This window comes from Leuresthes tenuis, unplaced genomic scaffold (genome assembly GCF_036924035.1).
Source record: "Leuresthes tenuis unplaced genomic scaffold, fLeuTen1.0.hap1 SCAF_8, whole genome shotgun sequence".
Taxonomy (NCBI): domain Eukaryota; kingdom Metazoa; phylum Chordata; class Actinopteri; order Atheriniformes; family Atherinopsidae; genus Leuresthes; species Leuresthes tenuis.
In genome coordinates this window covers 22,799,912-22,815,301 of record NW_027325362.1, presented here as the reverse complement: position 1 = coordinate 22,815,301, position 15,390 = coordinate 22,799,912, and the positions used below count along the sequence as shown (strand labels likewise).

At 43.9% G+C, this 15,390-nt stretch overlaps 1 protein-coding gene across 2 annotated transcripts in view; it reads left to right on the top strand.

Moving 5' to 3' along the window:
- inpp5a (inositol polyphosphate-5-phosphatase A) overlaps positions 1–15,390 on the top strand; it is a 132,028-nt gene that overhangs the window by 99,388 nt on the left and 17,250 nt on the right. For both annotated transcript variants that reach the window (XM_072391439.1, XM_072391440.1), the window contains exons 10-12: positions 7,135–7,230; positions 8,265–8,336; positions 15,015–15,088. In XM_072391439.1, the coding sequence (XP_072247540.1) occupies positions 7,135–7,230; positions 8,265–8,336; positions 15,015–15,088 (242 nt within the window). The remainder of the gene's footprint in view (positions 1–7,134; positions 7,231–8,264; positions 8,337–15,014; positions 15,089–15,390) is intronic.

The following is a 15,390-nucleotide window of genomic DNA, read 5'->3' as shown; positions in this document are numbered from 1 at the left end:
TGAACTTTGAACATTTTTAATTCATTCAAACCTTTTTTTAATGGACACACATGCATAGAAATTATTTTCAGTTTCTTCTCTAACCAACTTGATTGTGTTTAGAAAATTAGAGGTCAAATTTAATGTCGGCATCAAACTCTAAGGCAAAGAGACAGAAGAGTTTACAGAATGTAGGAGGAATGCCATTCTGTAAGGTCGAGAGGTGAGGGTGCCAAGATTGGGTATCACAGCAGCATCTAACAAAGGCCCAGCTTTTCCAAGCAAGCATAGGCTGTGGCTTTCCCCTGTTATCAGCATAAAGTGCAAAAGCGATGGGTCGAAATGGAGCCTATCACACGGAGGACCTGCATATGTGCGAGGGTTCCAGTGATGGAGAGTTGTATACTTGAAATTTGTGGAGACACGAGCTACCATCAAAGCAACTTTTTTCCAGCGAGGTATGGTGTCATTTCAGCAGGACCGTGCATGACCTCATTCTACAACAAGAATTTACATATGCGGGGCTTCCATGTGTGCTTGAGTGGCCTTCCTTACAGCACTCGTCATCAATCTCCCATTGAAAATGTGTGGCTGTTATGAGGAGACGGCTACCGACAATCTGAAATCTTAGTTTCTGCAAAGAATGGCAATTGATGTGCTCTGGTCCCAAGGAAAGGAAGGGTCTCATAACAAAATGCTAAACATGCCTCAATATCAACTTTTCTGAAGGTGTTGCTGCATCAAATTCGAGATTTGTTTCTATTTTCTAATTGCGGTGAAGTTGGTTTAATGACACCAGAAATAATTCCCTCCGTACTTTTGTCTGCGAGACGAAGGTTCAAAGGAATTCACAAATCGCAGATTTAAGTTTTTATTTGCCTACTTTTCTGGAAATTGGGTTTGAGTGTGTTGTGTACGGGGCTAACCAAGCTCCAGTCACTTTCAAAGCCTACGGAAACAAACTTTAACGGCTTGGTTTTATTGAACGCCAGAGTAATGAAGTCAGCATCCTCTGAATGCTCATTGGACCATCGCTAATCACCAATCACCGATCGGATCTTCGATACACTGTAATTGACTCGGCAACAACAGATTGCCTCACTGTCTGTTTCCTTCAATTGATTCCCACTTAGAGTTACAGTGGAAAACGCAAATGAAATGAGATTGCAGTGTTTTCAGGTGCTTAGTAAGTGTTTATACTCTCATCAATTGTGGTGCTTGTGGTTATATTTAAATGTGCTACAAAGATTGCTTCATGGCTAGATGCGAATTCATTCTCCCTCTGTAAGTTTGAGGCGTTAAAAAGAAAATCTGAACCACTGCAGTGCCGCTGGCTGCGCCGCTTCGGCCACAAAGAGCCCATTTGGTCACAACTGCCGCCAACAACAGTCACATGAATGGCTATTGAACAGTTTAAGCATCCATGGGCTTATTGAGAGGTTAAGAGAAGCTGGTACGTTAAACAGTCTTGCGGACATCTGCCGTGTTTGGTTTCAAAGTGCTGACTAAAAGTGGCAGGGGAGGTTTCTCTGATTAAATCTCTCATTAGGTCCTCTTTGTACAGGTTGCAGTAATGTGTCAAGAACCTTGCCTGAGACAATGTCCTCCTCTTACTGGGACTAATATGCCTCTGGAGAGCCCACCCTCCTTTTACTGCCACTTCTTTACACAGAGGCACAGTCACAATGAAGCATCTGGTGGCCTTTTCCTGTGTGGAAAGCTTTTCCTCAGCCATTGTGTCTGCTCCTTGTGTAGGGCATATGTGAGAGAAAGAAATGTAGAGATCAGGAGGTGTTGTACATTTCTGTGGCTCAGGCCGTCTTGTTTAAGTTTCTGTGTTTAAGTGCTCGAAACCTAACTGAAAATGATTCGAGATAATGTGTGAATGACTTGTCCGAGCTCTGACTAAGAACTCGGGTGGGTGGTGCATGCTCGTGCGTGTGTGCGTGCAGCCCCCCCAGTAGTGGGAGGTCACCGGGGTCAAAGTGATGAATTTTTATAGGCCTGTTCCCTGTGTTTCAGCCCTGTCCCTTTCTCTGCGCGCTGCACTGCCTCTCAAAGACAACCATGCAGGGCAATTTGTCCTGCAGGGCTTTGCAGAATGGGCCAACAGAGGAGTTAAATACCAGGGGGAAACACACACACACCAACACAAAACATACACATACATTCAGCTTCTCTCACGCACACACATGCACACACATGCGCACACACCCCCCCCCCCTCCGTCCTGTTGTCCTGAATGATTTGTGGCCTGTCCATTATCCTTCAGAGGGGACAAATGCTTTTGGTCGGTTTCTGAAGGTAAAGGCAGAATGGCAGCCCTCAATGCATGCCATTGTTTTTAGAGAAGTTTCCCATATGTTATAATGCACAAGATAAATAGGGCACATTATCACTACCTCGCACGCCCTTTTACCTCTTCAAGCTCGTTTTGGGTGAAGGCGTGGCAGGTTAGGAGACCTCCTACGACGCACACACTGCCATCCACTCTCAACGTTAGTTCTCACACAGCTCATCGAGTTCATGGGAAGGGGTGAGAGTTTGTGTCCTGACACAAGCCAGGTTTACTGGGGTCATCTGCTGACCAGTGGGTCACAAACAGGCTCACTGTGTGGCTGATAATGTCTTTCCTCTCACCTCTCGTCCGAGCTGAATCCCTACCCTGGTGTGTGTGTGTGTGTCGACGATGAATCCACTGTGTTTGGAGGTATTAAATTAGCCAGCAACAGGGAGAGGAGTGGTTAAGTCTGGCTTGTGTCCAGTCAGATGGGGTGGGGAGGGTCATGGCTGATTTACTGGATTTCCTCTGTAATAGCTGGCAGGAAGGTAGGAGGCTAAATTTGTTGTTGCCTATTTAGGATGCCCCCTTCTACCCCGTTCAGGTTGATATCACATTCATGCGTGCAGGACAGGCGTGATGAACGATAGTGAGTGGAATAAAAGTGATCGGAGCGCTCAGCGATTAGGCCTAGAACTGCCAGCCCCGCTGGCACACCTTAAATCTGCTGGAAGCTCTGCTTTGCACGGCAGCAAGCAAATAATGGTGCATTATGACAATGCCATTGCCCCTGCTGTCACAGAGTAGCCCCTGTCCACCACCTCCCGTAATGAAGAATGAGTAGTTAGCTCATTGTCCACTCATCCTGTCTGTTTCTGTACACAGTCTTACACTTTTTGTTTTTGCCCGATTGAAGTTTAATCACTGCGTTCTGAATGCATGTTGATGGGATCTCAGTCGAAATCACTGCAGGACTGAGTGGAATGACAATGGAATATACAGTCATATCAGTTTATATCAGACTTTCGTATCAGTTTATATCAGGACCTTTACATATCAGGACTTTTTTTTTAGTTACCCGATCCTCACCTGGTCATGAAATAAAGTTGCCATTTATTATTTATTTTATCACAAATTCAGAAATCCAGAAATAGCAGAAGTACACCCTTACTGCATCCACAAGGATCAAAAGGGATTAAATGGGTAACTAGGGTCCAGGTGATTCTGGTCTGGAGCATTCAGGTGTGTTTTAACACAAAGTTAAGGAGGAACAACACCAGCAGTGATCTTTTTTGATCTTCAACTGTTCAGTCCATTTTACATTTTACAGTGAGAAAGATTTTTCACTGGTAGAAAATATTCAAGACGACTGCTAATCTTCCCAGAGGTGGACCTCCCGTCAAGTTCACCCCAAGGTCAGACCGTGAAATGCTCAGAGAAACTACAAAAACCCCAAGACTACATCTCAGATTCTGCAGGCCTTAGTTAGCATGTTATATGCTAAAGTTTGTGACAGTACAATTAGAAACAGGCCGGGCAAGTACGGCTCGTTTGGAAGGGCTGCAGGAGAAAGAACCTGGCAGCACAGCTTAGGTTTGTAAGGTTGTATCTGAACAAACCAAAACAAAATAATGTCCATTTAACTGACAAGACCAAAGTGCAGATGTTTGTCAGCGCAAACACATCATACCAACTGCCATGCATGGTGGTGGGGGAATGATGCTTAGGGCTCATTCTGCAGCCACAGGACCTGGACACCTGGCAGTTTTTGAACTCTTCTGAATACCAAAGTGTTCTCGAGTCAAATGTGAGGACGACAGCTATAGCTTGACTGCAATCTGGTCATGAAACGGAACGACGAGCAGCGAATCTACAACAGAATGTCTGAAAAAGAAAAGAATCAAGGTGTTGCAATGGTAAAGTCCAGAAGCGACCTGATTGAAATGCAGTGGAAGATTGGCGCGTACTTAGTTTTCCCCACACTTTTTGTTAGTATGTGTTGTTGTTCATCTGGGGTTGTATTGACCCAGAAAGGGTCAGATGATTTGTTAAATTCTGATGTAAAACCTTAAAATGAATAGTGGATGTACCCTCTTGCTGATATGACTGTATAAGCTATAGCGATTGGAATGGATTGTGTATGCTTGTCCATCTGTGGCACGTTGTGGGTGTTCTGAAAATGCAACATACAGTTTATGACGTCTATTGTCCGACTAACTAAAGTTTTGACTTTGAATTGAACAAATGCTCTAACACAGTGAGCCCTAGTGGTGCCGTTTCTTCTTTCCATTCGTCTCTTTTATTTCTAACTGATGACTTTCTAAGCACCTTGTGAGCAATGTCATGGTGTTATACATGGGTTTTATTCAGTGTGGGCACTGTGGATGGCCTCCATCTGTTGGCAGGGCCATAGACAGAAGGCTTGAATGTGTGTGTGTCTTAGCTCTCTGAAGTGGGACAGATTGCTTTAACCTCTCTTCTAAGGAGAGCAGCTGGAATAGAGAGCTCCCTTAAACAGCCGCTTCCTCCTTCCAGAGTCATGAGATTATCCTCCATTGATGCACAAAGCCAGTGCCTTCCTCAGCAACCTCTCATCCCAGCCCCCCGACCTCTGGCCTTCTGCAAACACTCAGCGCTGACCTGTGACCCATAAAGCAGAGATGCAATGCCAAGTCACTCTGCAAGATCGGTTAAAGAGGCCACAGGAGTGAAGACATCCCCACTGTCCTCTGTACCACAGCTGCTTTTCCTGACAGCTGCCTGTTAATATTTTCCCATTGCCTGCCTTCTTCTCCCTCCTGCAGACTAATTGGCTTGTATCAAATGAAGAGCCAATTGCAGCCACATGAATTATGGTAATGTCATTTAGGCTGATCAGTGAGACCATGTCCACATGTAATGTGCTTAAGGAGCAGCAGCTTTGAAGGGAGCTGTCTGTTCAGAGTTTCTACACATGCACCTGGGCTCTGCTGGCAGTAGGAACGACACATCACCGCTCTGATATGGCTTTAAGTGACAGCATGGGGTTCTCATTTTCTCCCATCTCAGTGTTTGCTGCGTGGATCTTATGACGGCGGCACCGGGATGAGCCGAGGCTCTGTGCGTGTTTGGAGGAGTGGGGTGTTGTCCGCAGAGGACAGTAGGAGAGCTGTGATCAATCAGGCGCAATCACCCACCACCAACTGCACTGACACACTGATTGTTCAGTCATTGAACATATGAGTGGATCAATCATTCTCTTGTCAGCACCCAGCAGTATGCAGATGTACAGCACTGCATACCTAAAGAGCACCAGCAGTGAACTGCTGAACTTTGATTTGTTTAAAATATTAGCCATGCTGTAGTCTATTCAGTAAGGCCCCGAGTACATGCAAAACACACCTTGAATGAGTCTGCTGCCCCCATTATTCCAGCTGGAGTCGCACGTTTCCCTGAAGCCGGAATAGTTTGATTCAGCCTGGAATTGAAAGTGTAATCATTCTTCGAAAAGACAATTTCCTGAAAAACAACCTCTTCTGTCGCTAGAAAGCTACAGTATATGTGTGTCTTCTATCATCTTGAATCAGTTAGGCGTACCACAGCCCAACATTAGAGGACAGATTCATTCATGGCTGGTTTTTGTTTCAAGCATTGCTTACTGGATTGTTGAAATCACTTCAACATGAATGAAGGTTATGTCTGTCCTTTAAATATTGATGCTTGTGCTGCCAGCTAGCAGCGTGAGCTCATGGCTGTGGTGGGAACTGCGACGTGGCCAGGGATTTCTTTTCTGCTTGAGTGACATTTGGACCTGCAGAGCGGACAACAGGACCCCGAGTGGTTGTGGAATCCAGAAAAAAACAAAAAAAACAAATTCTACATTAAAAAGCTTTTCATCTAAAAATTGGAGCTCAACACATTTTTTTTTTGTCTATGTGGAAGTGATGTGATTATTTATTTTTTTTGTTTGCTTATAATTAGCCAAAATATGTAAATGGCTCTTCTGGTGCATTTCTGAGTGAAAGCAAAAATAACTTTCTGCGATTGTCTTTGCTAACTGTGGCTACAATGACTTTTTGATGGGGAAGGTATCTCTCGCCCTTCTCACTAGCTCCTTCTCGGGCCTATTCATTGCACAAAGCTGCTTAAGCGCTCTTAAGCGCATTAGCATTTGGCTGCCAGGGGACCATATTGACCCTGCATTTGGATGGCCTAAATGAGTGAAAGATGGAGCGATTTGTTAGGGCTTTAGAAAGTTGCTTTTGGGGAGTGGGGGGTAAGCTTGAAGAAATGGGGATGAGGCGGTGGAGGGGGGGGCTGTGAGGAGTTGTTCCACTTTCTCTCGGAGCACGGTGTTTGTTCTAATCTGCTGTGCCATTTCTTCGTGGCCGCAGCAGGACTGATTTGTGACATTTGAGTCTAAAGAGCCTTTTTCTGCTCCCTGTATTGGCTTGACCCGATTATCTAATCTGTGCTTTGAATTTCAATCAGCTCACTCGGTCTCTGCTGTGTGGTATGGGAACCTCTGGCTGAGGGATTTCCTCATTCAACTGTCTTCAAACACAGATGGCCGAATGTTTAACTAATTGTTAAGAGAGTCCACAAAGCGGAATTTAACCATGCACACAGTCCAGGGGGTCAGTACATAGAGCCAGATAAAGAGGAGGGACAGTGAGGTGGGAAGACTGTGGAATGATTCTTTAAAAAAAAACAAAAAACCCTCTTGAATGCAGCCTGGCAAAGTTTCACAGTCATGTTTTTTTTTACATAAACATTAAATATTACAGTAAATATTCTGTCAGACATTTGCGATATGGTTTGACCTATAACTTCTTTCCCTGCTTTTTTGCCCTTATTTTCATTAACATTCATTCTCTCACCCCTCTCACCTCCAGAGTCTCTGCTCTACTGCCACCATTCAGACTGTCAGAGACGACAACACCGATGAAGTTGACAGGCTAATATTCAGAGAAAGAGAAAATGACCGCAACGTAAGTTTGAACAACTTTCTAATACATTTTAAACCATAAATGCCACTAAATGCCACCCCCCCCCCCCCCACACACACACACAATTTCTTGATGTCTTCATGAAATATCTGTGACATGCTGTGCTCAAAGTATGGCAAACATACAGTACGATAGCTCTCTTTTCCACCATGAATTGAAACCTCTATTCACACTGAGCAGTTTTAGGGCATGGAATGAACCACTCACTCCGCTCCACCCGTCTCAATCGCAGGTTCTGCTTCTTCTGAGATCGGTGTAACTCCATAAACCTTCAAGCACATTATTACGTATGACAGGGCATACGGCAAATCACCCGAGAGGGAACAATAGTCCATACAGCAAATGCACTGAGACTGCCATCCACCAAACTGAGAGAAATACTCAACTGGCAGTTTTACTCTCAAATTCTTACATTTGTCTCATCTGCAGTTTGGACAGTTGTTACTGAACCCTCTCTTAAGTACCATATCCAGACTCCATTAAAAAAACTGGACTTTGATATTCCATTCCTGTTTTTTTGTTTGTTTTTGTTTACTCTTTTAAAGGCTAACCGTTAAGAACTGTTGCTTTTATGAGTTACTTTGCTTCTAAGTTTACAAGTTAATTCCATAGATGGAGTAACTCCTGATCATGCATTCAGTGACATGTAGAAAATTAGAATTTCCAGCTTCTGATAGGTTTATTTGAGTTGGCAGTAAATGCAGATACCCAAACATGTGAGGCAATGAAAAATGTGTTGTTGGGTTTTTTTTGTCCCCTCAGAAAAATGTTGGACATCAATCTGTAACAAATGTTGGGAACTACTTCTGGACATTTTGAATAAAGTCTTTAAAGACTGATCATTTTCTGCTCATGTTTCTGAGATCTTCCAGGTTAACACTTGAACATGAAACTGTGTGAGTGTGCTGTCTGCTCCTGCTGATCACCACTGTTCATTAGTTCTCTAATTACAAAGTGCACCTCTCATTAGTATAGCTATTAATCAGAGCACCGTTTCTCTCTCCCCTTTGATTTAGGTTGTTCTTCAACTTGAAAAGAAGCTTTTTTATTATGTCAACCAGGACGTTTTCCGAGAAAGCAAAGATCTAGTAAGTCACCTCTTTACATCCCAACCCTTCATGTTCATATGCTCTCTCATCTGTGCTGTTGTAGTAATTTATCATAAATTCAATTCCGTCTATCGGCTTCATAGACTGTCCTGAATGAAAATAGCAGCTGCCTTTTTTTCTTCTTCTTTTTTTTCTATAACATTTTAAATTGATTATCTGTGAAATGGACAAAGCACAAGAGAACATGAAAAATCCATTGAAGTTACTAAATTTGGTTTAATAGCTTTTAGTAGATAAAGAGAGACTAAAATAAGCCCATGCACAAACAAGTCATTTGTAGCTGCTAACATGAGTCATGCACTGGCTAATGCCTTCACATACAGTGGCTTTTGGTCTGATAGTTCAGTTCTTGGACTTGTTTGGCACCCAGTTCCTACTCTTTAACCAGCTGTAAGATCGGCCTAATCCAGAAAAACCAGGGGGCAACAAAGAGCTGTCGACGCCCTGGAACCAATTTTCCTGGATCTAGTCCTAGCGTGGAACCAAGATCCACTCTAGTCAGCATCGGCTCCCTCCTGGAGTTTCCATTCAGTTTACACTGGAGGAAAGAGGGAAGTTTGTCCCCGCTCCAGGGGCCAAAAGCCATTGAGATAACTTTCAGATGAGACAGTTTGTTGAAAGGCTGTGTGTTCAGTGTGTGCGGCAGAAACGATTCTGCTTTTTTATATGGCTGCATATTACGTTAAGTAGTTCAAAGTTGGACCTTGTTAAATGCGCCACGAAGGACGCACACACACACATCAGCAGAATGAACTGCGAAGCACGGAGTTTATTAATGTTGTCGGACACATGATATAAAAACTTAACATAAGCCTTGGGTAATAAATCAGAGTTATCATTTATTAACCCGCTTTAGGTTTATATCCAGAAGGAATAATAAGGACGGAAAACGACCTCATTATTGGAGTGTAAAATGGAAAAGTGCTTTGATTTGTTTTCTACATTTTCTACACAATACACTGATTGATATTATTATTCTAAAGACACACTACTGTAAACACCAAAAGGCTGTTTTTCATCTGTTTTTTTACCTGAACAGATGTTCGTATTTCCCTGAAAACAAAATATTAGTAGAATAATTACAGCAATGTCATCCATAAAACATGCACGAGTCATATTTACATCCCGCTAACGTGTTGTATTAACCACAGAAAAGTGCGAATATGGGTGTCTGCCACACGTCTGCCAGGTGTTCCGAACATGGAGAGAGTGCATTCGGGTGCATGCGGCCACCTTTGGAGAACAGCGCTGCACCTGGTGTCTTTTTTCTGAGCGGTCCACCTGTTTTTTTTGTACAGTCGATCTGAGCGCTTCAAGGTGAAAGTCGGGGAACTTTTCAGAAAGACGCAGCTGGCTTCCAGGTTGCTTTTTTCAAGCAAACAGTCATTTGAGCAGAAATTGTTAGCACCAGTAAACTGGAAAATAGAGCTCGAGCTTGTTGTCGCCGCTACCTGCAGCTGGACTTACAGATGGTACAAAGCAAAGGGAACATTCTGCTTTGACACGCGTTCAAACAGTCGCAAAAAGGCTCAAACCTCGTTTTGGAGCTCTTTTTAGATTGCAAAAATGCGCCCCTGTGGTGGCCCTTTTCTGGTAATATTGCTTTGCCTTTAAAAACTCCACACATATGTCCAACATACAACCCGCTTCAAACTGACCAAAATATCACTTCAGTGCTCTCAGATAGTGAGATTTTCCTCAACTTCTGCACTTTTTTTCCCTCGTCTTCTTTTTAACCCAAAATTTCACACACTTGACTAAATGAAGCATTTCATATATGAAGCATATGAAGCATTTCCAATGATCAGGTTTGATACGCTCTGATATTGTTTCCCTTATACGAGCATCTTAAAAAGCCTTAATCAATATCTTCCGGCAGATATTGACCCCATCCACCGTACTGGAAGACATCATTGAGTTTGATCAGCGAATCCTGACTATGAAACAGTTGCTCTTGAAGGCTGACGTACCCCTTTCCCCCTTTTTTCCCCTCCTCCTTTCCTCCCTCTCTACCTCCTCCCCAAGACAAGATGGATGACATAATGGGGGCATCAGAGATAATCTGATGGTCATGGTCTAGTTAAACACACCATGTTATGATCCTTATAAAACAAACTACCTTTCCAAAAGGATAAATGTCCCTCCTCACACTCCTCCACTGGGAAGGAGAGAGGGAAAAAAATCCATTGCATCCTTCATCAACTGCAAGACTTGTACCGGCTTGACAGAAATTTAATTCGAGGCTGCTCTTGAAAATAATTATTGTATTTTGAGAGGAGTAATCATTGGCTGGGACATGATTGAATGTGTCCATGCCTATTGACTTTTGCTATGATTAATAGCTTTGTTTAGTCGATATTCCCATCGAAATTGTATAATTAATTATCCCCGGCGCTGTCACGGCAGGACGATGGAGAGCCCTGATGAGTATTTGGGAAGATTAAATTTTCCGGGCGCTCGTGGCGTCAAGGGGCGCCACGGGGCCTTGCTCCAGTGGAGAAATGGGAGGAGCACGGCGTGCGCGTGTGTTTGTGTGTGCGTGCAATGTTTGTGCTGTGCATCTGGAGATGAGTTTCTTCCTCTCCTGGTGCGCACGCACACACAAGGGGCGGTCTCCCTCCTCCATCCGCATTGATTTTGTTTCAGTATCTCTTTATTGTAACTTTATCAGTGTGGTGTCGGCAGATGGGGGACCGGGATGTGTTTGTGTACTACCTTTAGCAGGTGATGAACCTTTCTGTCTGGCTTGCTTCTCCCCTCGACATGCTGCCGGCGTATTCCTCAGCATTACTCAAAAGCCCAGAGACGTATTAAACAGGAGAGAGGGTCATGAAATAAAAAGGAAAAAACAAACGCTGCGGCGGCCCGGAGTTCTTTCATATTTCACCCGTCACAGCTTTTAAGTGGTAATTCAGAGGGCACGCTAAATGAAATCTGACCTTAAAGGATTTATATAAACTCATTCTACACTGGACATGTCTTTTAATTTGGCTCGCCTCTTCTCTGAATGCTAAAAGAGAGTATTGACTGCCTACTTAGCCTTATCAGAACAGATAGCTCTCAAATGCAGGAAGTTTTATGTGCTACTGCCACAGAAAATGAAAACTGCTCCCTTAACATCACAATGCTTTGGACTTTCATTCCAATCTCCGTGACTAACAGACATGAAAATAAGAGTTTACCGATGCAGTGAGCTGCCGCTTTGGTGTTTTGTTGGGGTGGGCCTCATCCAGCACCAGTGGGCCGCCCGCCTCCTGTCACTGACAGTTTATCGCTTTTCCACACAAAATAATGAAGATACCATAAAAAGAAGGAAAAATATGGTCACGGCAATGAAAGCCAAGTGTGAGGTGTAAAAATCAAATTAAATGACCTCTCACCCCAACATTTATTGATGGGCTTTAACGGCAGCAGGTGTTGTCACAGGGGATATTTGACAACGCGTAAATCAAAGCACAATTACAGGTGGTGGACATGGGGCCAGCGTGCTCAGAGGGGACAGTCGGAGGCCAAACACGCCGTTTCCCCTCATTTTTTCACCCTTCTCCTTAACTATCACCCCCGGGCAGATTTAGGAGTGCACTGATCGTCCAAGCAAAGTCAGAAATGTGAGCCCATGACAGGGTAGTTTTTACCCCGACACTTCATCTTTTTCTCTTCTGCGTTATTGCAGGAGCAGCATTATCTCACTGCCCCCCGCCCCCGCACGCACACACACACACACACACACACACACACACACACACACACACACACACACACACACACACACACACAAACAAACACTACTCCCAAGGTCAATTCGAGTTGACAAACTATTGCTGGCCTTATAACGTCACGAGGCCTTGAACCAATATAAGCATCTTCTTTTTTTTTTCCAGCCACTGACCCAGCAGAGCAGCAGAGCATTATGCTTAATTGACCTGGGATGAAATGTAGTGTGAAATTTGTGGCTGCAGGGTTTTTTCCATTCACCTGGATGAATTACTCAACATTCACTTAAGGCACACACACACACTGTGGATACACACCGCCATATGTTGCTCATCCCTTGTCATTATACCACTCCCACACAGTTATTTATCTGAGCTGCTTTGCTTCAGCAAACATTATCATATCAGCGAACACTTAGAAGCTTGTCAGTAAATACTGATTATTCTGTTATTCTCACCAATGCAATGTTTTATTGAAACATAAGCGCAGTATAGGGCCAGATCAGTTAACACAGCCTGAACCATCTTAGACAAACCTTCTCGTCGTTTCTTTAAGTAGTAAGTATTTCAGGAATCTTGAAGGACATCCCAAAGCTCTTCTTTGGATGTTGGCTGCCTTTTGTTCTGTTCTCAGTCAGGATGACCCCACACTGCTTCAGTGAGGTTGAGGTCCAGCCCATCAGACTGCCATGTCTTCTTTTGTCCCCCAAACTTCTTGAGGACACACACGGCTCAGATATGCCAGTTTTCCTGTAGCAGCTCCTTGGGAATCAGTTTATTGGAGCAAAATGACTATTTCATGTCAGACTGTGCTGCATTTGTGACTGGCTGCAAGTAACAAATCACCTATAGATACAGTTTGAAGTTGGTTCTTGAAGTTTTCATGTTTTAATGATTTAAAGCTCAGTTTTAAGTGGCAAACAAGCAAAACTAAAGTCATCATCTTTTGAAAAGGAAGAAAGTCTGGCTGCTTGGAAGCAAAATATTAAGAAATGACAGGTGGCTCCTTCTGCAGTACTACAATTGCACAGCTTTCCTCTTAAATAGAAATGAGATATAATAGACAATACTAGCTCCTGAAGCGTTATACTGTGATATCAGAGCAAAGGCTAACATTAGCTGCTCTGATCTGGAATCTGACATTGCTCTCAAGGAGATTTTAGGGACATTACTATCTATCCCTAAAATCCAGTTTTGGTTAAGCTGTTAAAAACATAAACTGAAAAAAAAGCCTTCCATTGCCGGTAGGGGGTGGTGGCTGGTGTGATGTGGAGTAAAGTGGAGCGTGGGGTTACATCCTCTGCTCTGCCATCCCTCATCCACAGTGTGTGAGTCTCTCCTGTGACCCCGGCAGTGTGAGTTTGATGAATGCAGCACATCTGCCCTCCTGAACCACCGAGACTCTGTCTGGGAGGCCCCTGTGACTGCAAGTAATGGCCACTGTTCTACACCACTGCCACATATTCACACAGACACAAACACACAGAGTGTCACCGCGAAGGCACGTCCCGGACTCGTTTATAAATGTGTTCTCACCAGTGACGTGAAGACAAACAATGCGTGGACGGTCATACATGCAGGACATAAATATGTCAGCGTAGATGGAAGACAGTAGTTACCTTCTGCTGATATAATAACACCCAGATGACATCCACCTCCCTGTTCCATATCTCCACTTTGCAGGGACGTCCTTCCAAATGTTGCCCATGTGCGCCACATCAGCTCTGCTGATGTTTCATTATGTACCCATCAGCATTCTGCTGCATGTATTACACCAATGTGATGTCATTAACGTCAGGCTGCCTATACAACCGCTGTCAAGCTCACCGTGGATGAGGTCTTCATCAGGCCGTAATTGTTGCCTGGTGTTTGTTTCATGTACAATAGCCTAATTTACTACTAAACCAACACGCCTCGGTTTCATTTCCACGTCTTCCTGTTTGAGAGGAACAGGCGGGGCTAGCGCGAGGTCCTCCGGGGGTTGCTGGGAAACTTCGGTGTCAGTCTCTCAGGGAGGCAGTCATGCAGGTGCTCTAGCTACCTGTTCATCTCCCAGATAATTAATGTGTACAAGGAGCTGCTAATTGCACTTTTCACTAATGATTTATGGGTTTTGTGAAAGGGGGGAAACTGAGGGAAGTGTGTGTGTACACTCTAGTGAGTGAGTACAGCTGGGTGAGGAGACATGATTGATGAAGAGTGTGTGGATGCATTGTCGTTCTAGAGAGACAGACCCCACTAGGACAAGGCTGGTGACACACACACACACAAACACACACACAACTGGTGAAGCACTGTCAGTGTTGTGCTACTGTCAGGTATGCAGAAGCAACTAAATGAGCCCAAACATGGGATCCTCATCAAATGTCTTTGACTCATTCATATCCTCACCTCACTGGGACTAGGGCCTGGTGATGGATGAGTTTTGACTTAAGTTCAGTTGTTAGCAGAAATCAGATCAAACTACCTGAATTCAAAGAGACTTGAATGTGTTTAAGTCTGATAGATTCTCTTGTTTTTCTCAAGACGAATAAAACAAAGCCTTGTGATCCTTTTCTGAGATCGAGAAAGCCGTCCTACAGTATAAAAACAGCGTGCTGGGCTTTTAGATCAAAATGTACATGTTGTTGAACATTTCCTTGTCCTTCTGGAAGAGCTGGAAGGGGAGGCTAGGAAGAGCGAAGTCTGGGGATCCTTGCTTAGGCTGTTGCCCCCCACAAATCAGGCCCAGAAAAGCGAGAGTGGATGGATGGATGGATGGATGGATGGATGGATGGATGGATGGATGGATGGATGGATGGATGGATGGATGGATGGATGGATGGATGGATGGAGCCAGCTGCCAAGCTGACTCTGCCTTAAACAAACATGTTAAACTGTGATCATCGGGTGAGTTTATTGATGTTTCTCCATCTTCATTTCCATTTCTTTCCTGTTTCCGCAGCTTTTAGAGTTTGACAGAGAGCTGTCAGTGTTCAAGGATCGGCTGCATGAACTGAAGATCTCTTTCCCTCCCAGGTATGGAGCCATTACTCATCACACACAGCTTTGTTTGATACCTTTTATATTTACTTGATGCATACGCAGCCACATCAGTGATGCAGCTCTCATCTCCTGATGTAGACATTTACAGCCTTTCAGAGTTTATAGTGTCGCTATACAGTCTTTTATTTTGTAATGCTCGGTTTCATTTATTGCATGTTGCATCTTACTGGTTTTGCATTTTGTTGTAATTGACATTTTGATCGTCTGTAATCCATGCAGTAGGTCCCTGGAGCTCTTAAAAAGCATTTTAAAACTAAAACAGTGTTTAAAAACCT